Genomic DNA, 27,027 nt, shown 5'->3' on the forward strand with positions numbered 1-27,027 from the left:
AACACTTGTAACCTACGTCCTCAATTATTTGTTGCATGAATTCCAATCTCTGGCTTCCTCTACAGTACAAAATAAGTTATTCTATGATTCTTAACAGATTTCCTATTTTACTGTCCCTCTTTGTGTCAGTATTTTCTGTATATTCTTTTCCTCGCCGATACTCCGAAGAATCTCCTCATTCCTTACCTTACATTGTTTTATGACGTATTAAACCAAACTGACAGTGGCGTGTACCTTTCTCGTGAGCTGTTTTCCTACTCACGGTTAGTATCCAGTTGGCTTTGGAAATACCCAACTAATGCCATCGCATCCTGAAATCTGTCACCGCAGCAAATCCCAATATCTCTCTCTGAATTTCAGATATAGATAAGTACAGAAATTTATCGGCGTCGCACTGATAGGAGATATTTAGAATCTTCGCCGGCGTCTTGCCAGTACATAAGAGCGCAAGCGTCGTGTGACGCTGCGAGGTGATTCGTTCCAGGGCTTGAGGGAGCAGCGGTGAGGCTTAACGAAGTATGGTGGTGCGCAGGCAGCTGCAGCTGCGCGCGGTCCCCATGGAGCTGCGGCAGTGGATCCGCGGCGTGCTCGACGGCGCCAAGGACGGCCGCGCGGCCTGGGACGCCGTGTGGGCGGCCGTGCTGGACGGCGTGCTGCGCAGGCGCGAGCTGCCCGACGCCACGGCGTTCGACATCGAGCGCGAACTGCACACCTTCCTCAAGGACAGCAACACCGTGTGAGTACAACAGCGAGAAAGAGGTGTGTCTTTATTTACAGGGTGACAATTATTGAAGTACAAGAGGAAAAAAAACGTAAATTAGTTACAAGCTAAGGCGTGCATACACTTTATTCCAAATTTAAACGTGTAAGTAGGCTGTTTAGGTTTTTATGTTGGTAACGCCCCGAAGCGCTCTGTATGAAAATCACTGGCTGTGGTGTGTGCAGTCTGTGGCTGGTTTGCATTGTTGGAATATTTACTATTGTAGTGTTGGGCTGTTGGATGTGAAGAGCGCGTAACGTTGCGCAGTTGGAGGTGAGCCGCCAGCAGTGGTGGATGTGGGGAGAGAGATGGCAGAGGTTTGAGAGCGGATGATAATCTTTTTCGTATAACTTCTCAATGCATTCTTTCCCTATTCTTCATAGTTAGTTTCTTGTATAGTCTACCTCCTCTTAAGCGAACTTAAAACTACTGAGCTCAGATATATATACTAAGGAACGAGGCAATGCAGCAACACACAACAAATTAACACAAACAGCAATGATAAAAAAAATGCAAATTGGCAAAGCAAGCAGCAGTATATCTAAATTAGCAAAGCAAATGCAACGTTACAACTAATATGAGCAGGGTCGCCATATGAAACCTCCCATTAGAAAAATTTATGAATGATTGTGCTGATAAACCCCTTACGTTATTTGACTTTCAAACAGCTGAGCAAAACTGAACGTACTCAGACATTTCGCTCTTTATTTATTCTGATCAACACTAAACTGACACATAATATTTTCATCGCAACGCAATCTGACTTTCAATAATCTCTACAAAAGAATGACCCTGACTAACAATAACCTATACCTTTCATCAATTACTTACCTCACAAAAACCTTCGTTAATCGAACTACTGCAATACAGCGAGCGCCAATACTGCCAGCTAAATAAAAGATTCTAACTGCTGAAGGCACTAACTACTGATAGGCACACTTACCAAATGAAAGATTTTTATGGAGAACAAACAATGCATTTACCTTAATAGTGTTCAAAAGTCATTATCTTACAAATTTACTGTCTCTGATGGATACACGTCCAGATCATCCGCTCTCAAAACTCTGCCATCTATCTCTCCACAGCCACCACTGCTGGCGGCTCACCTCCAATTGCGCAACGCTACGTGCTGTTCACATCCAACAGCCAAACACTACAATAGTAAATATTCCAACAATACAAACCAACCACAGACTGCACACAGCACAGTCAGTGATTTTCATACAGAGCGCTACGTGGCGTTACCAACATAAAAACCTAAACAGCCTGCTTACATACATCACTACTGATATTCGGATTTAAGTTATGAAATTATCGATATGCCTCCCATCATTGGCGATGATGTGGCGCAGACGCATAGCGAAATTCTGCATGGCCTGGTGAAGTGTCGGAACATCGATGCTGTCGATGACCTTCCGAATGGCTGTTTTCAGCTCAGTACTGGTTTTGGGGTTATTGCTGTACATCTTGTGTTTAATATAACCCCACAAAAAGGAGTCGCTTGTGTTCAGATCCAGACAATATGGCGGCCAATCGGGGCCCAAGCCAATGGCCTCCAGGTACCTCAGAGCAAGAATGTGGTCCCCAAAGCCGACTCTCCTGCTTCGATGGGGTCGAGATCCGTCTTGCATGAACCACATCTTGTCGAAATCAGGGACGCTTTGGATAATGGGGATGAAATCATCTTTAAAAAGATTACCTACCGTGCCATCAAGGATTATGCACCCATTATTCCGTGACTGAACATTGCACACAACACAGTCACCGGTTGAGGGTGAAGAGGCTTCTCGATCACAAAATGCAGATTGTCAGTCCCTCAAATCCTTCAGTTTTACTTATTGACGAATCCGTCCAAATGAAAGTGGTCTTTGTCCCTAAACCAAACCATACATGCACATTCTAATTCCCATCATGCCCCGAGGCCACCCGTGCAGTTTGAACGTCCTAAACCAAACCGTTCAGTTATGACGATTTTATTTCATATAATTCAACAATGGTCACCCTATATTTACTTACTGGCATTTGGCGTAAACCATGCAGCTAGAGAAGTCAGTAATGACAAAGTTGATGTGCAATATCGTTCAATAGTTTACTCATCTTGGGTGTTTGGGGGCGATATGTTATTATTACTCAAGAAGAGATAAGTTTCCTGGCCAAGATCGCTTGTAAACAACTTTTACTGTCGATTAGAGGTTTCGGTAAGCGTGGTTACCATCTTCAGATCTCGATAAAAGATTATTCCATGTCTCCTACACCCTCTGAACAAGTGCTCTTTCTAAAACATTGCTAGGTACGTGAGGGACGAGCTGAACAAGGCATTGGCACGTCAGTGTTTGTATTGGTGTTTTAATCTTGACATGCCGATCCATCGTTCAAGTCGTACCTCACTTGCTTGGTAATGTTTCATAGAGAGTACTTGTACAGGTGATGCAGGAGACGTGTTACAATTTTTATCGACACCTGAAAATGGTAACCACACTTACCGAAAGCTGTAGTAGATAGTAAAATTTGTTTACAGGCGATCTTGTCTAAGAAGTTCACCTTCTCTCAAGTAATATAACTTACACACATTAGACTATTATCAGTTAAACTTAATGGTACACTTTGCACATTCAACACAGACCATGTGTCACCTTCTGACTCTTGATTCCTTGTGTCAGATTTTTGACGGTACTAGCTGTTACCTGCGGCTCTGATCGCATACCATACTGCAAGGAATATCATAAAATAAATAATATCCATACTAATACTAAAACTGTTAAACCATAGTGTCTGACTGTTTGTCTGCTTGAGCGCGCTAATCTCCAATACTACTAGACGAATTTCAGGGAGCTTTCACAGAAAATTTGAACCTTAGTATCATGAAAATCGGACCACGGGGAAAAGATATCGTACTTTAAAGTTTTACCTAAAATCGTTTCATCAGCTTAGTAGTTCGGATGTTTAATCATCATGCCGTAGTACTCAAAGGGATCAATATATGCCCCTGTAAGCTTCTTTAATTCAGTCACACACGTACACTTATGGAAAAAAGCGCAACACCAAAAAATAATTAATGCAAAGTAATGAAATTTCAGGAATACATTTGTTGAGGTAATACATGTGATCGTCATTGCACGGTCACAGATTAAAGTAAGCGCGGGATCAGCCATTGCAAATGTGAGATACTGGTACCTCAATAACCGGTGTAACCGCCAGAATGTTGAATGCAAGCATGCAGACGTGCCTGAACTGTGTCGTACAGGTGCCGGATGTCAGCTTATGGTACGGAGTTCGTCGCCTGCTTCATCTACTCGTTCAGTACAGGGACTGGGACGGTTAATGCTGGTTGTGCATGGTACCGGAATTGTCGTCCGATAATGTCCCACATTTGAGCGATTGGAGACAGATCTGGCGATCGAGAAGTACAAGGCAGTATGTCGACACACTGTACAGCATGTTGGATTACAGCAGCGGTATGTGGGTCAGCGTTATCCTGCTGAAAAACACCCCCTGAAATGCTGTTCCTGAGTGGCAGAACAACAGGTCGAATCACCAGACTGACGTGCAAATTTGCAGTTCTGTGTCACTCTAGGTGTAAGCTCAGTGTGACTAGCACGCAAACAGCTTCGATGCCGGCCAACTGGTCTCCTAACCAAGACACTTCCATCCCTGGCACCGAGGAAGAAATCAGAAAACACAACTTGCCCTTCAATGAACTCTCACTTGACATCACTGAAGTCACAAATGGCTGTGATTTGTCATCAATGGAATGCACGCTTCAGGGCTTGTGGATCAGAGACGTCCTTGAAGTAACCGATTTTTAATAGTTCTCTGTATCACTGTGGTGCCATCTGCTGCTCGAGTTGTTGCTCCACATGCAGTACAATGTGCCAGAGCCATACGCCGAAAACGATGGTCTTCCCTATCGGTAGCCCCACGTGACCGTCCGGGGCAGGTCTTCTTGCGACCGTACATCCTCATGACTACCGCTGACAGCAGTCATGTACGGCGACTACATTCGTGCCAAATCGCAGAAGGACCATCCAGCTTGTCGTAGCCCTAATACACGACCCCTTTAACTAAGTGAGGTGTTGATAATGGCGTCTTGGTTGTCTTGAAGACATTCTTAACTAACATCAACTCAAAACGTCCAATCTCAAAGGTGGGTAACGCTCACCACCGTTTGCATTCTCATATGCGACTGGCGCGAAATTTTAAAAACACCATGTTTCAGATGAAAAAAACGCCTACCACTCTCGTTTATGTTGCACAACTCCTTCTTGGTATTGTGATTTCAGTGTTTTCGGGAGGTTACATCAGTGATAGAACTAAGCGCTCCGATGTTATTTTTACAATTACAAACTAACATTGAATTTACTTGGCTAGGATATGTGGATTTACTGATCTCACTTTGTGCATTGAACCTAACAACTTTGACTTGCTTCTTTCGACATGTTTTATTTATGTTCTTTGCTAGGAAACACGAACTGCGTGATTTCCGTGCCTGCTCGTTGCATCTTGATTTTGTTTACGAACAAAAATTCCTAGAAAATGGTAGCCTCATTCTGAAAACACCAGAATGGGTAAAACACGGAGGCTTTTGAGGTTTCGAGAATCTAATTAAGATTATCACCACGGTTGTTTCCGAACTAGACTCCCTTACTTCAAATTGATACACTTGCCCTTTTCCATCGTCCCTGAAAGTTAGTAACATCATATCGGAATTATCATTTATACCTTCAGATTAGCATGAAATTAATCTTAAATTTATCCTCCTACACACACAAAAATGGTGAAGTTTCATAATTTGGTCCCCTTCCTGGTGTTGGAACTTCAAACCCTGCAGCGTATTTCGCTGGAACTGCGCGCCGTGGGGGCAGCCAGTTACAGCTGCCAGTTGACTACTGGTGTCCGGCCAAGCGTCGGGTAAGTAGTTGACGGAAACACTTTGCAGTCAACTTTCGTAAAATCATCTATTGTCTCTTCTAAAACCTACGTTGCTTGATCAGTGTAGGGGCAGTTTAGTGGCGATTTGTGACCGCCGCGCGTGGTAAATAACGTGCGCTCCAAATCTCATATGATCAGTAATGTCAAACAAAAGTTATGATAATTACGACGATGAGCAATTAGTAGAACACGTGTGTATCACCACTATTTCAGAATTGTGCAGTACATACAAAGGATAATACGTGATAGAGTCTGAAGTGTGCTGTGAGAGTTAGAACTAGATCACGGAACTATAATTTCCTCGTCTTACAAAACAGCTGGAACGCTGTTTCAGTCCATCTCCCGAACTCAGATTGTTGTACCTTTCACAGGGAACAATAAACTGAGCAGTGCCGCCGCTGCGGTGAACAGTTTCGACGAACACACAAGCAGTAAAGGTCGGGAGTTACGGATGGCCACCGCAGCATGTTTGCAACGAAATAATGCCGTTAAAAGACCACACTGCTCACTCTGTAGCGCTGTAAATAGGGCAGAACTAGCACCAGGTGGTCATACGACCTTCCAACGCCGACGGAAGTCATTGCAGTCGAGTGGTGTTTCTGTGCCACTCGGTTGTATAGACCCAATACAATAACATGGAATGATAGAGAGAAGCTTTCTGTTTGGACGTACCCGCGACCATACCGTTAATGAACTTGCCATATTTGGCGTATGAAAGCAGACTCTCCAACCTGTCTACAAGGAATGATGTACCACTGGCAGCCGTGTAATACACCATACAGACAATGACCATTAAAGCATCCTAACCGACAGGGACCGGAGACCTTCTTCACGACAATTGGTTCCAAAGCCGAATGGAACTGCTGTTAACAGTAAATGCAGGCCCTCTCAACCAGTTTCTGAGTGAATAATACGAAGGGTATTCCATGCATGCAATGTATATTTGGAGTCGAGCACAAAGCAAACGACTGTTAATCACACCGATACATCCAGTGGCACGTATTCAATGAACTTAATAACACAACCACTGGAGATTAGCTCAGTGGACGCAGTTAGTGTAGTCCGTCATGTCGTCAGACCTTGTTCTCAAATTAAGCAAGATGATGAGCGTGCCATCAGTACTATCAAGCTGTAATCCATAACGCGTGGATCGTTTCGGTGACGAAATGTTACCCTTTCTTTTAGATCTTCACTTTCCGAGATACCAACAGCCGAGCTCACAGCGCTGCACAAATGAAGAATGGAAAGTGGTTCAAAAGGTTCAAATGGCTCTGAGCACTATGGAACTTAATATCTGAGGTCATCAGTCCCCTAAACGTAGAACTACTTAAACCTAACTAACCTAAGGACATCAAAGACATCCATCCCCCAACACAGGATTCGAACCGCGCGACCGTAGCGGTCGCGCGGTTCCAGACTGAAGCGCCTAGAACCCCTCGGTCACAACGACCGGCGAGAAGGTATTTTGACACAAGTCTGAAAATAAGTATTTTGTGAAGACCGGTCTAAGTGCATAACCATGAAGCTGACTAGATGTTGTTACCAACACGAAACCTTTACACATTCGTTGTTGCAATTTGTTAGTTGGGTTGTTTTCGGCCGACGAGTAACGCAAACATCAACAAATGAAACAAAAACGTGAAAAGCAGTCTGAAGATGAACATGTCGGTTCGACACCCGTAAAGACGCTATTTTGGTGTAAAAAAAATACCATTATTAACTGTGGTTGGTTGGTTTTTGCTCCTCTGCAAGAGTCAACTTTTATTTTGTGCTCAACCACAATCTCAAATATTTCAGTTTTGCGACAGAATAGCAGGAAGAAAGTTCTTGCTTCAAGTGCCATTAATAATGAAGCACTCAATTTTATCGTGAAAGTACAAGAACAGAAATACAACAACATTAGGTTTTTAGCTAGTGGAACTGTTTCCAGCAAAAGTCACTTTTCACATGTTTTTAAATCTGGAACTCCGTATGGAAGTACAGCTGGCGCAAAGACTGTATGGAATCTACTAACTCGTGTTTGAATGACTTTTTCCATGTTTGTCGCCCGGATGAAGTCTAGAGAAATGCAACGTCGTACCGAGAAAAAATAGCACTGAAACATGATTTTTGAAAAAATGACAGAACATTTTCCATTTACACACTTCAACTGCGTTCCTACTCAAGCACTGCATCTCATCTGGACTGGGCCGCTAAATCATAATGCCACCAGTGGAAAAATGCACCTGTCGGGACATGAGTGCAGATTGAGTGATGTGGGACCCCTGATACCTCTAGATACGACTCTGACAGGTGAGATGCACGTAAGCATTTTGTGTGATGATCTGTATCCATTTACGTCCATAATTGCTACAGAGTGGCTCCAGGAACAGTCTTCTGAGTTTAAACACTTCCGCTGGCCACCAAATTCCCCAGACAGGAACATTATTGAGTATATCTGGGATGCCTTGCAACATGCTGTTTAGACGAGATCTCCATCGATTCGTACTCTTACGGATTTATGGACAGCCCTGCAGGATTCATGGTGTTGTCAGTTCCCTCCAGCACTACTTCAGACATTACTCAAGTCCATGCCACGTCGTGCTGCGGCACTTCTGTGTGCTAGCGTTGGGGGTCCTACACGATATTATTCAGGTGTAGCAGTTCTTTTGGCTTTTCAGTGTATTATGTCGAGGTAGGATGATGGAAAAAGTGGAATATTTTAACGATGCCACAAACATAATTGAAAAATTGTTTACTTGCAATCTACTGTAAGAGACACTAACTCTCTTAAAAATTATAATCAGTTTTGCTGAATATACATTACGTTTCTTTCATTACTGATAATGATTAAACGGATTTCAGCAGACAATATAAAATCTTCACTGAGAATTTGCGTGATATGTGAGAGCCAGTCCTGACAAAACTCTACCATCTGGTGCGCAAGATGTATGAGACAGGCGAAATACCCTCAGACTTCAAGAAGAATATAATAATCCCAATCCCAAAGAAAGCAGGTGTTGACAGATGTGAAAATTACCGAACTATCAGTTTAATAAGTCACGGCTGCAAAATACTAACACGAATTCTTTACAGACGAATGGAAAAACTGGTAGAAGCCGACCTAGGGGAGGACCAGTTTGGATTCCGTAGAAATATCGGAACACGTGAGGCAATACTGACCCTACGACGTATCTTAGAAGCTAGATTAAGTAAAGGTAAACCTACGTTCCTAGCATTTGTAGACTTAGAGAAAGCTTTTGACAATGTTGACTGGAATACTCTCTTCCAAATCATGAAGGTGGCAGGGGTAAAATACAGGGAGCGAAAGGCTATTTACACTTTGTACAGAAACCAGATGGCAGTTATAAGAGTCGAGGGACATGAAAGGGAAGCAGTGGTTGGGAAGGGAGTGAGACGGGGTTTTAGCCTCTCCCTGATGTTATTCAATCTCTATATTGAGCAAGCAGTGAAGGAAACAGAAGAAAGATTCGGAGTAGGTATTAAAATCCATGAAGAAGTAATAAAAACTTTGAGGTTCGCTGATGACATTGTAATTCTGTCAGAGACAGCAATGGACTTGGTAGAACAGTTGAACGGAATGGATAATGTCTTGAAAGGAGGATATAAGATGAACATCAACAAAAGCAAAACAAGGATAATGGAATGTAGTCGAATTAAATCGGGTGATGCTGAGGGAATTAGATTCGGAAATGAGACACTTAAAGTAGTAAAGGAGTTTTGCTATTTGGGGAGCAAAATAACTGATGATGGTCGAAGTAGAGATGATATAAAATGTAGACTGGCAATGGCAAGGAAAACATTTCTGAAGAAGAGAAATTTGTTAACATCGAGTATAGATTTTAGTGTCAGGAAGTCGTTTCTGAAAGTATTTGTATGGAGTGTAGCCATGTATGGAAGTGAAACATGGACGATAACCAGTTTGGACAAGAAGAGAATAGAAGCTTTCGAAATGTGGTGCTACAGAAGAATGCTGAAGATTTGATGGGTAGATCACATAACTAATGAGGAAGTATTGAATAGGATTGGGGAGAAGAGAAGTTTTGTGGCAAAACTTGACCAGAAGAAGCGATCGGTTGGTAGGACATGTTCTGAGGCATCAAGGGATCACCAGTTTAGTATTGGAGGGCAGCGTGGAGGGTAAAAATCGTAGAGGGAGACCAAGAGATCAATACACTAAGCAGATTCAGAAGGATGTAGGTTGCAGTAGGTACTGGGAGATGAAGAAGCTTGCACAGGATAGAGTAGCATGGAGAGCTGCATCAAACCAGTCTCAGGACTGAAGACCACAACAACAACATGTGCTTGTAGATAATACGGGAAGAAGCATAATGGTTTATTAGTGCATGTACAAGCAGAATCTACAGTTAAAACTACAAGATTCAAATAAGGTGGTCTGCATCTTACAAAAGCGTTATAAAATACATCCGAAATCAGGTTATGTTAGAAAATGCACCGGCCGCTGTGGCCGAATGGTTCTAGGCGCTTCAGTCTGAAACTGCGCTGCTGGTACGGGTACAGGTTCGAATCCTACCTCGGGCGTGGATGTGTGTGATGTCCTTAGGTTAGTTTGGTTTAAGTAGTTCTAACAAGGGGAGGCCACGTCGTTTGGAACGGGGATTTACTGTAAACTTCGTACACTCGTCCTACTCCATGAGGACAACAAAATGTGTAAGCAGGAGCGCGTACTTTTCAAGCGTTACTGAGAAAATCGCAAAATAATTTCGGTCGTGGAATGTATACCTGTGCGTGGCCATTTTAACCATGAAGCGACTGCAGCCCAGTGACGACGGCACGGTAGCTCAGCGTGTTCGGTCAGAGGGCTAGCTGCCCTCTGTAATAAAAAAAACTGAGGTAATAGATCAACAACGAACTGAAACGGGTGTCTTTCGACGTCCTCCCAGAGCAGATACAATGATCGAAAACGAACAAAATGAGATTAAAAAAAAGGCGTGTTCGGTCAGAGCGTTAGCTTCCCTTTCTGATAAAATAAATCGAACGAACGGATGAACGTTCAAACTGAACGGTTGTCATCGGACGTTCGTCCTGAACAAATCCAGCGAACAATGTAGAAAAAAATGTATATTTTTTTTTAAAAAAAGTGGTTGGCGTTCATGCCGCTTGATTCCTGGATCGAGTTCCGTTCGTCAGTTTTTTTTTATTTTCAACACAGTCATTTTCTTTACTATTTATATTACAATTGATATAATGCGAAAAATACATGTAATCGGTTTAGCTTTTATTAAATTTACAATGTTATTTGGCAGTTTACTAATTTTTATTATCACAAGTAATATAATATTCATCACTATCGACTTGTAAACGACCAAATACATAAACTGATGCTGAAAATGTTTGCTTGTCCGTGCCTTTAAAACTGTTCGTATTTAATCGAAAGAGAACGAGAAATTGCTTCTCGGAAGACGCTATTAAAATACATTCGATACTGTATAACCAATTATCAGCGCCGAATTTTAAGGAAATACTGCGTTATGCATGGTTTGCTTCCAAACTATCGTCTGAATGAGAGGTTTTTGAAAATGTTAACATGGTTCGTTTTTCCACATAAAACGTCAAAGACCTTGCGTATGCGGAAACATAGCGTTTGTTCAATGGATCTGGTGCCTTTTAACTTTATGTTTTCCATGTTTTTACGAAAAATTCCATCCTGCTTCTTGTACTCGTTATGTCTAAAGCGACGATTAATTGCACATCTTTCGAAAGTCGTCTGCAACGTTCAAAAATTGGACGTTTCGGGCTCCTTCCAGGTATAAGGGATTTCTCAGATCGCGGACAAGCATACATTTCCGGTATGACTTTATGCATTTGGTCGTTTACTAGTCAATAGTTATGAATATTATATTATTTGTGATAATAAAAATTAGTGGACTCCCAAATAACATTGTAAATTTAAGGGGCTCCGGAACGCCCTATACTTCGTGAAATCTTCTCGGGTGATCAGCCGAGTAAAGGCGTCGTCTTCTCGCAACGTTTCGAAGGGTTTCGTACCCATCATCTTCGCTTGAAGTAGGAAGTTGAACTTTTTACAGATTATTTATTGGAATATGGGCTACAACTTAACACAGGGATTTTACAAAATTTTAGTTCAGTTATTAAAGATGATTTTTTTTCAATTGTAATGAAAATTCACAACATTTTTTTGCAATTTTTTATTTATATATTCAAAAATATACAGTTTTTTGGAAAAAGGCTGTGTTAAATTATGCAGAAGGTACTGTGTAACATTTACTGAAAGTGTGAAACAAATACGTTTGGAAGATCCTCAGAATACATGTAATTAGCATGAGAAAATAAAAGTTTTGGGACTCGAGCGACAAAGATTGGATTAACTTATTAGTGCATTCCAGGTCCATAGGATGGATTATCTTCATCCTCTGCAAACTCCTCCAGCTTCCTCTTGTTCCTCCTCCTGTTTACTCTTGCTTGTATTTCTAGACTCTTTACAGCCCTGTCTGCAGCCCGAAGGCGTTCCTTGTCTAAAGCAAGCATCGCTCGTTGTTGTGTTCGTAGATTTTGCTACCATTTTCTTCAGTTGCAGTTACTGCAACACTGTTCCAAAAGGTGGTCATGTATGAACACTTTTCACATTTCAGTTGTATTTCACTAGCAAGTCCTACGTGCTTTATTATGGAGAGTTCCAGACCAACTTCACTACAATTTGAAAAAATTCCTTTGAGAACCGACATATCAAATATTTCATTCACATCCGATTCGCCCATAAAACATTCATAGTTTTCACTCATTGAACCAAGCTTCTTCTGTGAAGTATTTTCTTTCCCACTTTGACTGCTATGGGCAGGTGTACTTGAGAGGTTAGGTTCACTCACTTGGTTATCGTCTTTATTGTTTACAGTAATAACACATACCTTTGGCTTTCCAACATTTCTCCTTTTCTTAAAAGCCTTCAGAGGATTTCTAGTAACTTTACTTTTACTCATTATTATACTTCAACAAAACAGAGACTCAAGAAACAATTAATTACGAATATTTTCGAGATAACGACAGAGTAAATAAACATGAAACAATCGACAATCACACCAGCGATATATATTGAACCATCACAGGTTAGCCACAACACATACTTTATCTCACATCACTAAAATGTACCTGATGAACACGGACGTTAATAATAACACCATTTGACAGCAGTTTAACAGCGCCACAGTGGGTCACGCCAATGTATAACACATTTTTAAAAAAATTTAAAAATAGTTGTAGTCTTCGGAATTGAATAAATTATATATCTATTAAAAGGTAATAGTCTGCAAATTCAGAAAACGCAAAAACGTAAAAATTGAACTTTTCATGATTTTGTGCCTTTCCGGAGCCCCTTAATAAAATTTCATCCGATTACACGTATTTTCCCCATTATATGAATTGTAATATTAATAATAAAGAAAATGACTGTGCTGAAAAAATAAAAGCGACGAACGGAACTCGATCCAGCGATCCAGCGGCTTGAACGCCAAACACTTTTTTTTTTAATTGTTCTATATTGTTCGTTGAATTCGTTCAAATTCGTTCAGGGCGGACGTCCGATGACACCCGTTCAGTTTGTTCGGTGATCCGTTCGCACAGTTCTTTTATTATAAAGGGTAGCTAACGCTCTGAGCGAACACGCTGAGCTACCGCACCGACACCGCTCGGCTGCTGTCGCTTCATGGTTAAAACGGCCCCTCACAGATATATATATATATTCGACGCCCGAAATTATCTTGCGATTTTCTCAGTAACGCTTGAGAAGTACGCGCTACTGCTCACACATTTTGTTGTCCTCATGGAGTACTACGATTGTACGAAGTCTGTAGTAAATCCGCGTTCCAAACGTCGTGGCCTCCCGTTGTAAGTCTAGGGGACTGATGACCTCAGATGTTTAAAGTCCCATAGTGCTTGGAGCCATTTGAACCATTTTTTAGAAAACGCTGCAGAAGATGTCCATGAACCTTTCCCAGAAGAACGGACACTTACTACAGATTCTGACTAATCAATTTGGTAATGGAAAAGTAAAGCGCAAGATAAAAGCAGCAGGGATCTTAAGAACCACAACATGCAGTTTCTGTTACGGATGACATTGAATGCTGCATATGTACACTGATGGAAATAAATATTCAACACCCTCAAGGACAAGGTCATTTTACTTAGAAGTGAGGTGAAAGGTAGTTAATCATTGTAGGATTTCATGACAAATTCAGACCAAATGAAACATATGTCACAGTAAAGGGTTCTCCGTCACATCAGTATACAGTGTACCTCCCTCTGCGGCAACGCAGTCGATTATTCTTGCATGCCAACTATCGTTAAGGTCGCGAATGGCGTCATGTGATACACCGTCCCACGCGTCATGGGCCTTTTGTTGCAATTTGGTAACGGTTTTTGCAGGCTCTGAGAACGAGTAAGTTCTCGGTTCATCATGTACCATACGTGTTCAATTTTCAAGAAGTCTTCCTGGTCAGGGTAGCTGTTGTACACCACGAAGAACGCGTTGCGACGCGGCACTCATATGTGGACGTGCATTGCTCTGCTGTAAAAGCACGTGACCTTGTCTTCGAAGAAATGCACGCCAATAACAACCTGTTCATTGTAGCTGGCAGAGGTTACTTTACTCTGCAGAAAAGTCAAATATCACGGCGAATTACAACTGATGGCCTCCTGCACCATGAAGCTGGGATGGGAGCCTTGTGTCGTGGGCGAATGCACTCTAGGAAAAGTCTCTCACCAGATTTACGCTATACACGAGTACATCTGTTACTCGCATACAAACAGAACCCACTTTCATCACCGAAGATAGCAGAGCTCCGTTACACTCCCCATTCAACACTTTCATGGGACCAAAGTACCCGTGTCTGACGATGGCGTCATGTCAGTGATAGCACGGACAGAAGCACGTGTGGTCTTAATCCTGCTGCAAGTAGACGGTTCTCATGGGGCCTTGGCACACAGAAGATACTGCGTGTGGCCGCATTTCATCCTTGGATGATTTCGGTCGGGCCTGCTACTCGCGTAATGAAAATGTATGCTTGTCCGTGCCTACAAAACTGTTCGTATTTAATCGAAAGAGAATGAGAAATTGCTTCTCGGAAGACGCTATTAAAATCTTGAACGTCCAGAACCTAGTCTAATTGCAATGCATCCAAACAGGACCTGTTACTCTTTTCTTGTCTACCGAAGGGCAAACATCGATAGACGTACATCGGAGAACGAAAAATATGTCGAAAAGCACGGTTGTGGAATGCTGCTCCAAGGGGTGTTGCTGCGCCGCGATAACGGACGACCAAATACCGCAAACAAATATAACGCAAGAGTTACGTCTATTAAAATGGGAGACCTCGAGCACGCGTCCTACAGCCATGAACTCTCCCTCATGCGACTATCACGCCTTCAGTCCGTAAAGAGTGAAAGTGGCCTTGATGAGTGTACGATTCCAATTGGACGATGACCCTCAGAATGCAATTACTGACTTCTTCACACAGCAGAGCACATTGTTTTACGAAACGAGTGCTTCGGGGGAATGATTACCTCGAAACTCACGGCAGTTTTGTCTGATTGAAATTCCGTTTCTGGACTGTGCGGCATTCGAACGGAAACTTTTTATCGCCCCTTATAATTATCTTGTGAAGAACAATAAGTAACACCAGATTTATCTCCTTCCAGTCTTACACAACAGAGGCATGTTTTGCAAGATAAGACACCAAAATCCTGATGTGATTAAGAAACAACTATTTATGGAATCTGTCAATAAAGATTTTTGAAATGAGTAAAACGACAAGCTAAACCAAATCTCTTAATTCAGCAACAGACAACGGGATAAAAACGTGTGTCAAACACAAACAGGCCTGCTGCTAATCTTGACTCACGTGTTGGAAAAGAAACGTGATGTCCACAGAGAGCTTAATATTTCTGATGATAATGTTTACTCATATAGCTTTACATGATTCAGACTGTCACCGAAGAAGATTTAGCTTCCCGCAGTGTGCTTTCGCATCTCATTTTGAAATAAATTTAATCCAGAGTGCTTTGGCTCCATAAATATGGTTTCTCAGATCAGGACTAAGTAATGGAGTCATTTACACAACGAAAAGTGGTATGAATAGCCCGTTCAGAACGAGATCATGGACTAGTAACGGCAGAGTAAAGCGTTGCTTTCGCTAATGGACGCCTATCTGTGAAAGTGAAATGTTAGAAGTGATGTAAAACTTACAAAGAAGCACTGTGGCGTTGAATACCTTCTGTTTCTATCTACTTTTACGTAGCCTACTACATGGCAGTGAACTTAGCGGGTTCATAGTTCCCATAATAATAAGCATGCACGTTGCCAAGAAATTTATCACTAATACCAGGAATTTATATTCTTACTGAAGCTACGTTTTCACATTCAGTTTTCGTGAGAAGTATGGAGGGATGCAAATATTCAATAAAGTGCATTATTGGATCTTGCGAGGTATATCAGTTTAGAATCTCACGAATCATATCTTCGTTAAATTCCAAGTGTAGCTCTGAGTTCAGTGCTTAAATTTGCTAGCGATTTTATAAAAAGAAAAGTTTTCATCATCAGTCAACACTCATTCGCTAGTTAGAACGTTGTACTTTTAATTTTTCCTGATTTAAACAACATTTGGGGAACTTTAAGTTAATACAATTCCGTTTAAAGGATTACTTGACAATAGTTTAACACCAATACTGCGCAGTAGTACAAAAAGCAAAACTAAAATAAATAAATAAATAAATGAACAAAAAAGGATCATACGTCTTGTGAAATGATTTGTCTAAAAGTAAGAAATAAAATATGTTACAGAAACATTTGACTCGCCCTCGAATGAAACTCGAAATCTTATACAGCAAATAAGACGCGTCTGCGTTTCTCTAATCCGTTTCATTTCTTACTTTTTGGCAAATCATTTCAGAAAACATTTGGCCGATTCCTTTTTCTTTTTTATTTTTGTTCAGAAAGCATGAAGTATAATTTATTTAAATAAGTTTCAGTATTCTTTTATTATTAAGAGTGATAGAGTTCAAGAGAAAGCAGAGACGTTTCAATTTACGCTGTAATTTGATTTTATTTTTTTCAACATGAAAGAACGAATTCACAATTTGTACATCAGTATAATTTTTTATGCCCAAAATAGCTAGACCTTGAAGACATGAATTTTTTTGATAGCTGATTTATAAATAGTTGGCAGCTAGTATTGGTGAAATATTTCATTTTCTCCTCAAATCACTGATAGCGTTTTCCTTAATTACCCTGACAACTTTGAAAGAATTAAATCTTTTTTGGAGAAATAGACCTCACGCTGGCTGATTTGATACGCCATTTATAGACTTTCCACTCTTAGTTCGGTTAAGAAGATTCGGACAGTTAGTTTCGTCAAAATCCTAACTAATTTTTCTTAATTATTTTGATTACTTTTAAGGAATTAAACCTTATATTTCAGAACTAAACTTTAAGCTGATCTATTTGACACCTCATTTGTCCATTTCCGTCTATTACTTATAAAGAATGGGACAAAAAAGATTGTGTGATCCTTTAGACTGCCTGATTTTTGCTCCGCTGAAACTTTTGACCAAAAATGACACCTGCGGCAATATCATATCATTCAAATAATTTTTCGCAGCTGCGGATCCAGTTTCAATGAACAGCACTACAACAATCTTTTCATAAGAACTTAAAGGCCATGCTATATCACCAGGGGCAGTTCCGATTTTTAGCTCATATGTATTGGCCCGGGAAAAGCCAACAACGTCGAAATGTCTGCAGTTCTACGCATCGTCGTTATGTACTTTAGTCGAGACCTCTACATTTTAGCTTTACATCATTTGCAATTTTATATGTAGTTTATACGCGAGCATTTATGTTCACGAACTACTACAATGCTACCCGCTGGAGGGACGCCCGAGCCACGGTTACCAGACAATGCGCCAAAGAAGTTACACTACAGAGGCAGGTATCGACAAAGTCTCTCGCAGGGCTCAAAAGCCTCCGAAACGCCTCATAAGTAAAAATCTGAACTGTTAGATATTGATTATGTCGTGTTTTTATTTACACTCGTATGATAAACAACAGTCATGGAAACAGCCTACCAATTATGCTTATGCATAAACCGTTCTGTAATTTCTAATTCTTCAATTATAACATTGGCAGTTTCTTCACAAACCTTGTTTAGGTATAAATTCTTGTTATTTAATTTATATAACATTTGAACTTTAACTGATATCGTATCTTACACACGAAATGTGTAAGAAAAGTAATCAGACTGACAACACTGTGAGCAATCTGGCAATACTTTCTTGTTCTATTTGTGTTGACAGGCGTCTTCAGCCCTTCCAGATTCTCAGTCCGAGTTTCTGCTCCGTACATCACGTGATTTATGAGAGCGCCATCAGTGAAGCTGTGTTTTTGTTGTGTGTTGCGAAAAGGGAACAGCAGGATTTAAAGCGACTTTATGCCACAAAGTTTCATGTTAAACTTGGGGAAACCGTGATTGTGACCTTTGAAAAGTTGAAACAGGCCTATGGGGAACATTCCGTATCAAGACCACAAGTTTTCCGCTGGCAAAAATAATTTTTAAAGGCCGAGAACACTTTGAAGATGAACCTCTCCCACGGAGACCTTCAACTTAAAAAACCAATGAAAACGTTAAACGTGTGCTTGCTCTTCTGATATCAAACTGATGTTTAACTACAATGGTGATGGATGACCTGTTAACTTTAAACACTTTTTTTGGACATCAAATTTTGACTGAAGTTTTGGACATACGAAAGGTCTGTACTAAAATAGTGCCGAAAAATCTCAAAACTGAGCAGTCCAATCGAAGAAACGTGTCCGTTGATCTCCTTGATAAGATTACCAACGACCACGAATGGTTCAGTTGTATGATCAAAGGTAACGAGGAATCGTGGATATCTGTGTACGGTCCTGAGACAAAGCGGTGACGTGAGGATGGCACACTGAGACATCTCCTCTAGCGAAAAAAGTTCGAATGAACGAATCAAAGATCATAACAATACTGATTCACTTTATCAGTAGGGGTATCGTGCATAAAGAATTTGTTCTTCCAAGACCAACTGTCACAAAAATAAAAAAAATGTGTTAAATATTATGGGACTTAACTGCTAAGCTCATCAGTCCCTAAGCTTACACACTACTTAACCTAACTCATCCTAAGGACAAACATACACATCCATGCCCGAGGGAGGACTCGAACCTCCGCCGGAACCAGCCGCACAGTCCATGGCTGCAGCGCCCCCTACCGCTCGGCTAATCCCGCGCGGTGACCAACTGTCAACCAAGTTGAAAATACTGCTACAGTTGTAAGGTTCTTTTATTTAGGACACGACTGGTTTCGGGCTCTTATACACTCATACTCAGGTATCGTAACTTGGTGCTGTGACTCCAAGCATCACGGTGAACGAGTATAAGACGCAGTTTGCTGCCAGTGAGCGCAGATTTACGGCATCTGAAGATGGGCACATAAGAGCCCGAAACCGGTCGTGCCCTAAATAAGAGAACCTTACAACTGTAACAGTATTTTCAACCTCTGGTATAATGCTCAGTTGCGGATGTTCCTCCGACGGTATTGTTTGTGTCAACCAAGTGTTCTACAAAGATGTCCCTGAAAGGCTCAGGAAGCCGGTGAATCGAGACGATGTTGCATCACGACAACGCCCCAAGCCACACGGCCACTTCCATCAAGGAATTTTTGGCCTCGAAAGGCACTCCTGCTGTTCCACAGCCCCACCCCTCACCCCCCATCCCCATTCATCTGATTTGAGTCCTTGTAAAACTTTTCCATTTCCGAAACTGAAAAATGTATTAAAAGGGCGTCATTTTGCTACTCTGTAGAACATTCAAAAGAATGTGACCGATATGTTCAATGTCCTGCCAGTAGAAGCGTTTCAGCGCTGCTACCAACACTGGGAACGACTCCACCTATATATAGCTGCCGAAGGGATCTACTTTGAAGGGTACAATATTGTTGCCCGAAGAAAATAAAAGTTTTGGTAGATAAAAAAATCAATCTCATTACTTTTCTTACACAACTTGTATCTCAAGTCCACACCAGCTTCCTGATCTCTCATGTCGATTTTCTAACAGTCTCTCTCTCCCTCTCTATTCTCCGTCCCTCCAGCCGAACAGGTCTCGGATTGTCCAACGAGACCGACCGACCACCGTATGATCCTAGGCCGACAGGTGTCACTGGATGCAGATTGGAGGAGCATGTGGTCAGCACATACCTCTCCCAGCCGTTTTCAGTTTTCGTGATTGGAGCCGCTACTTCTCAGTCAAGCAGCTCGTCAATTGTCACCACAAGTGCTGAGTGCACCCCACTTGCCAACGGTGCTCGGCAGTCCCGGACGGTCACCAATCCAAATTCTAGGCCAGCCCGATAGCACGTAACTTCGGTCATATGATGGGAACCGGTGTTACCATTGCAGTAACGCCGTTACCTTCGAACAGACTGCACATGCGAAATTTATTTATTACCGGCACTTTAGCAATTATGCTAAAGTGTAGTACCGGTAGATATAAGTGACAGTACTGTGTTGTGTGTTACGACATAAGAAATCTGTTATGTTTTTATAGTGCTTCACCCATAGGTGTAGGATAGTTTCAGTGGTAAAGGCGAGGCACAGCACTTACCAGTACGCTCTGTACACAGAGAGGAGGGCCAGCAGGAGGCAGCCGGTGAGGCGTGGTGCACGAACCGCGGCGGGCCGGCGGAGGCGTGGAGCGAGCTGTGGGCGCGCCTGGCGGCGAGAGACGGAACCTCGGAGTGGCTGCACCTGTCCAGCCGCGGCTGCGGCCAGCACGCCGAGCTGCAGCTCGTGGACGCCGTCAACGTGAGGCCTCAGCTTAGGTGGGTGCTCTGCAGCCTCAGCTAACGGCCTCCGTGTCTACTACACTGACGACCAGCTGGCTGAATACACTGCCGACCATTAAACACACCACGTCAGCAATGATCGCAAGTACACTACTGGCCATTAAAATTGCTACACCAAGAACAAATGCAGATGATAAACGGGTATTCATTGGACAAATATACTATACTAAAACTGACATGTGATTACATTTTCACGCAATTTGGGTGCATAGATCCTAAGAAATCAGTACCCAGAACAACCACCTCTGGCCGTAATAACGGCCTTGATACGCCTGGGCATTGAGTCAGAGCTTGGGTGGCGTTTACAGATACAGCTGCCCATGCAGCTTCAACACGATACCACAGTTCATCAAGAGTAGTGACTGGCGTATTGCTACGAGCCAATTGCTCGGCCACCATTGACCAGACGTTTTCAATTGGTGAGAGATGTGGGGAATGTGCTGGCCAGGGCAGAAGTCGAACATTTACTGTATCCAGAAAGGCCCAGAAAATGCAGTAGTGCTTTATCCTGCTGAAATGTAGAGTTTCACAGGGATCGAATGAAGGATAGAGCCACAGGTCATAACACATCTGATATGTAACGTCCACTGTTCAAAGTGCCGTCAATGCGAACAAGAGGAGACCGAGATGTGTAACCAATGGCACCCCATACCATCACCCCGGGTGATACGCCAGTATGGCGATGACGAATACGCGCTTCCAATCTGCGTTCACTGTGATGTCGCCAAACACGGAAGCGACCATCATGATGCTGTAAACAGAACCTGGATCCATCCTTAAAAATGACGTTTTGCCATTCGTGCACCCAGGTTCGTCGTCGAGAATACCATCGCAGGCGCTCTTGTCTGTGATGCAGCGTCAAGGGTAAGCGCAGCAATGGTCTACGCGCTGATAGCCCATGCTGCTGCAAACGTCGTCGAACTGTTCGTGCAGATGGTTGTCTTGCAAACGTCCCCATCTGTTGACTCAGGGATCGAGACGTGGCTGCACGATCCGTTACAGCCATGCGGATAAGATGCCTGTCATCTCGACTGCTAGTGATACAAGGCCGTTGGGATCCAGCACGGCGTTCCGTATTTCCCCCCTGACCCACCGATTCCATATTCTGCTAACAGTCACTGGATCTCGACCAACGCGAGCAGCAATGTCGTGATACGATAAACCACAATCGCGATAGGCTACAATCCGACCTTTATCAATGTCGGAGACGTGATGGTACGCACTTCTCCTCTTTACACGAGGCATCACAACAACGTTTCACCAGGCAACGCCGGTCAACTGCTGTTTGTGTATGAGAAATCGGTTGGAAAGTTTCCTCACGTCAGCACGTTGTAGGTGTCGCCAACGGCGCCAGCCGTGTGTGAATGCTCTGAAAAGCTAATCATTTGCATGTCACAGCATCTTCTTCCTGTCGGTTAAATTTCTCGTCTGTAGCACGTCATCTTCGTGGTGTAGCAATTTTATGGCCAGTAGTGTAATTTTTCTTGTTGTGGGTATACGGTATAATAGGAAGAAGACATATTTTATTTGTAAAAGTTCAATATTGCTATCTGAGTTTACATATTGTCATTTTGTCATTTGAACATAGTTAGTGAAACTTTAGGCGCTAGAAAATGGACTGCTAAGAGGAGAAATCGTAACATTTCCGACATATTCTTTTGTTGGCGTCCAATAGTGTCGTGACAGCAGCGAAGGCAGAAACATTTGCGCTCTTTATGGGGATAGTGCCACTGGACAGAGCACCTCAAGAAAATGGTTTTTCTCGTTTTAAGGAACATTGTTTTGACGTTAGTGACTCTCCATGTTTAGGAAATCTTCGGGGCTTGATGAAAATCATTTAAACGCATTAGTCCACAATGAGCCACGTCATTGCAGTCGAGAACTGGAAAACGTTGTGTAATGTGATCATTCCACTAATGCGGACATTTACATGCAAAGGGGAAGTTTCAAAAATCTGGTGTATGCGTACCGAATACTCTAAGCCAAAAACACAAAAACCTGCAGGTGACCATACGTGCATGTCTGATAACTCGTAATCAACTGGCTCGTGAACAACACGGACCACTCCAATCCTGTATCGTTACTGGTGACGAGAAATGGTGCCTTTATTCTAACATATGAAAAAGGCTTGCGAAGTCATTCCGCACACACCTTATTCCCCTGATCTTCTTGCGCCGTCAGATTTCCACCATTCATGCTCTCTATCGAGCAACTTTCAAGGGACATACATTCCGTATGGAAATGCGCTCCGAACCTGGCTCGACGATTTACTCGCCACGAAACCATGTGATTTCTTCAGCTGCGGGATAGAAAAGCCACCCCAGCGTTGGCGGACTGTTGTAAATAGTAGAGAGGATTTTATTATTGATGACTAGTCTCCGTTATGTGTATTACTGTGTGTATTAAAAAAAGGAAACTTGGAAAGAACGTGAGCAGACTTAATCTGCTCATGTTGATTGCAAGTCAACCCTGTAACTATGTAATCTTATGATTCTTATCAGAACCACGATTCTGATGACAGCTAATGCCGAGACGAGTAAAATGGATTAATAAATGAAGGAATGCTGGATTCTAGTTTTCATTGTATTACACTTCCTTCACCTGAGACTAATTCAGTTGCAAACTACACAAATTACACATATAACTGCTGCCTCATTCAGGGGACCCAAACCAATGGACTCCGTGCTGACAGTCCTTGGTGCTCTACATGTCCTCACACTATACATGTGCATACTACTTCTCTTGCTGCAAAGGAGCCCGTTACTTTACGTCGCTCTATGATCCTGAACGGCTGAGCGGGTAATGTACCCTCTCAGGCGCACGTTACGTGGGGCCGCTTAGATCCCGCATGTCGTTGATTTTGACGTTCCTCAACTCAGTGATTCCATATCCGCACTATACTCATGGGATTCCGATAAATGGGAGAACGATAAACCGCTATCTTGGCAGACCATGATCCTGCCGCTTTCTGTAAGAACTTCGAAAACTGACTGGTAGATATTTTTCGATATTCAATGAGAATCGTGCAGCATAATGTTTCCTGATTTACAGGAAAGTCGTTTTGACTTTTGTATGTCATCGATGTGCAAGTTAGAGAAAGAGAGAGTGAAAGTTACTTAACTGTTAAACAATCTTTGGTCTTGTTGTGGCACATTTTTAGGCCCTGCGTAGTCTGATACATTCCGAGTTGAAGTGTGGTAGGTGATGGACGAATTCAGCAGTGCTGTGTTGACGTGTTATTTAAAGAATGTGGTAAAGGACGGCAAGGATGGATATGATCTGTGCACTGAAAGGTAAAATGAATATAAATGTTGATGGTGTTAGGACAGCAACCAGCCACAAATTTACTTTCAGTTCCTTTATTCATAGGGCACCGTTACCGGTTTCTAATCGTTGTGATTCATCCTCAGACGGTTTACACGATTTTTTTATGACATGTGGTGTAGTTTTTACAGATTAATTGTCCTAAAATATAAATAAAACATAATTATAAATACGCCACACACAGATGGTTGCGTTACAGATTTTCATTGCATGTGACTTACGTGAAACGTCGATTTGGAGTTTTTGTTTTCATAAGATTCGTCCAACAGATGTGAATACATTCCCACTGCATTCTTATTGTTGCACACGTAAACTGTTCTCACTGAACACTTTAGATTTGTCACTGAGAAGATTTCTACTACGTACCATATGTTTTGATACATACAAAGAGCTTACAAACATATGAGTATCAAATATGCTATGTTATATCGTAACATTTGACGATGGTGTCCTATGTTTGGAAAGGATCATATATTCATTTACGCAACTGTAATGCCTTTTACACTAGTACAGAGACATTGAATTTTTGTGTTGATATTGTTAAATTTTATATATATATATATATATATATATATATATATATATATATATATAGATATATATATATATATATATATATCACTGTAGAGGTAAAATAGTATCTTATTTAATTACATTTAGCATCATGAGAATTATAGTAACATACAAATTTGCTACTTGATCTGCAGATAGGCGTACTAATATTATTTGCTTTGGAGGTTGGAAAATAATTTTTGGAAATTTTTCAGGAAAGGGGTGTTAGCTAACTCTGTTTATTAAGGATATAGTCTGGGGTGCTGTTTTTGTGTGTGTGTGTTTCTATTTCTTCTAATATATTCATAGTGGCTCCTTTTTCTGCTAGATGTAAAATTTTTAAGTTGTCCTCATAGTTTCCCACTGAATGGTTTTCTTCAGCAATATGGGCTGCAAATGTTGATTTGTTCAAGTTTTCTTAAAGCATCAATATGTTCTTTGTATCTAATTTCAAAACTTCTGCCTGTCTGTCCAATGTAGAATTTTGGGCATGTATCGCATTTGAGTTTGTATATTCCTGATTAACGGTAGGGAGTCTTGGAGGTATTACATCATGGATTACTTTTTGTTGTAATTTATTATTTGTGGAATAGCTGATTGTGATATTTTTCTTTTTAAATAAGTTTGCTATTTGGTATGGATTTTTGAATTATATATCTTGAATAATGTTATTGTTTCTGAAGAGAAGAAGTTTCAGAAAAGGCTCCAGCCTTGCGCAGCTAGGATTGATTATTGTGAGTTAGTTTACTTGCTCGGAACTGAGAAAGACCAACCCACTTCCCTGAGTCATGGACTAACATATTATCTGGTTACGCCGTTTGGTTTTTATAGAAATTCTCTTTTAACATTGTTCACTTTGGTAATGATAGTATTGTTCAGACTCATTTTATGTATGACTGTCACTCGAAGTATTACTCTGTCTTTTTTTAATACGTACTTAATTCTAAAATCGTTATCTTGACATGTCATTTCATAGGAATATTTTCTCTCCTCACCCCACTGTTCGTCGTTACTCTTTACCACACGCAACAGTCTGAATGTGTATTTACAAACAGAAAACTAGCTGATCATCTGCCTGCTTGCTGTTTGCTGTTGTTATTTTGAGAAAACTGCAACAATGTTGTCAAAACGAGAGGTAAGTGATAATTTTCATTAGCAACAGATAATTGTTTTTACTTCAGTTGCCCATTTAACATAAGGACAAGCTGCATTCAGATCAGGAGCAGTTCAGTTCAAATTAGGTTCTGTTTAGTCAAACGTTAGCATACGAGTTAAAGTCGAATAACAGTTTGTGTGTACATAGTTTTGGTAATACGTAGTCTTTTATAGATTGGGAGGTAAAGTTATGCTAAATTTCATTGATAAACGTAGTGAGGAGGTTACACAGAATATAGATCGCGTCATCCCTACCTAATTTGGGTGGTTGCTCTGAAATCCCATTTGCATATCTCAACATATTGTACGCATTATAACAAGCTACCTTTGTGGCAGGCCACGTTCATAGTGTTCTAAGTTTACTGGTCAGCAGAGCGATAGCTGCAATGCAGGAGAAGTAGAGCTTTTCTCCTAGATGAGTGGGACAGTCGGGGACACATTATTGTGGTATTCTCATATCAAATACTGTAAATAACTCACGAAGGACCAATGTAACTTAAAATAACTTTGAATGGAAACTGATCGTAGAGGGAAAAGTATGGGAAATTTCATCCTGGACTTGACTTTTACTTTGGCTATTGCGTCTAACATCTGCAGCAAGTATTTCGATTGTTGTGAAAATGTTGCCCTGACCACCTGTAGTCCCTAACGAGACGATTGCATGAGCTACTATTGCCCAGCTCCTCAAGAGACCATTGCACTGGGAACCAAAGCCGTTTAAATGTATGCTAGAGGCCACTTCAACCATAATAACCATAAAGCTTTGGTCGCAACGTGGTTCAATGGTGGCCTTATTCGATACTTGAGCTAGCCGAAAATCACAATCAGTGAGATTAGGGATACGGAGAAATTTGGTGACGGCCTGTGACTGGATTCTTGTGGTTCAGGGTGGAGGAGAAGCTCAGGCTGCAGAAGAGATCCTTTCGTGATTCCCAATAGATGAACAATACGAGGAGTGGGTGAGTATATCGTGGGATTTTACAACTGGGAGGATGAGTAGCGCGGTTGTTGGCTCTGCTGTGATACATCGACCATACGAGCTGTGTAGAAGGTTACAGCAGCTGCCAGAGAAATGTACTTGCGGCTAGACAAAACACTGCCCAATTGCTACCTGCGTGAAAACTATGATGCCTGTCCGAAACGCCGGACGGGGTGGCCGAGCGGTTCTAGGCGCTACAGTCTGGAACCGCGCGGTCGCTACGGTCGCAGGTTCGAATCCTGCCTCGGGCATGGATGTGTGTGATGTCCTTAGGTTAGTTAGGTTTAAGTAGTTCTAAGTTCTAGGGGAGTGATGACCTTAGCAGTTAAGTCCCATAGTGCTCAGAGCCATTTGAACCATTTTTTGTCCGAAACCACGAGATCAAATGATTTCAATCCCATCGTAGTAATTCTGTAGTGAGACACACAATC

At 41.8% G+C, this 27,027-nt stretch overlaps 1 protein-coding gene across 1 annotated transcript in view; it reads left to right on the top strand.

The window, feature by feature from the left end:
• LOC126458943 (uncharacterized) overlaps positions 1–27,027 on the top strand; it is a 90,448-nt gene that overhangs the window by 29,309 nt on the left and 34,112 nt on the right. The window contains exons 2-3 of the mRNA XM_050095827.1: positions 533–736; positions 20,365–20,562. Coding sequence (XP_049951784.1) covers positions 558–736; positions 20,365–20,562 — 377 coding nt within the window. The 5' untranslated portion in view covers positions 533–557. The remainder of the gene's footprint in view (positions 1–532; positions 737–20,364; positions 20,563–27,027) is intronic.

This window comes from Schistocerca serialis, chromosome 1, assembly GCF_023864345.2.
Source record: "Schistocerca serialis cubense isolate TAMUIC-IGC-003099 chromosome 1, iqSchSeri2.2, whole genome shotgun sequence".
In the NCBI taxonomy this organism is placed as follows: domain Eukaryota; kingdom Metazoa; phylum Arthropoda; class Insecta; order Orthoptera; family Acrididae; genus Schistocerca; species Schistocerca serialis.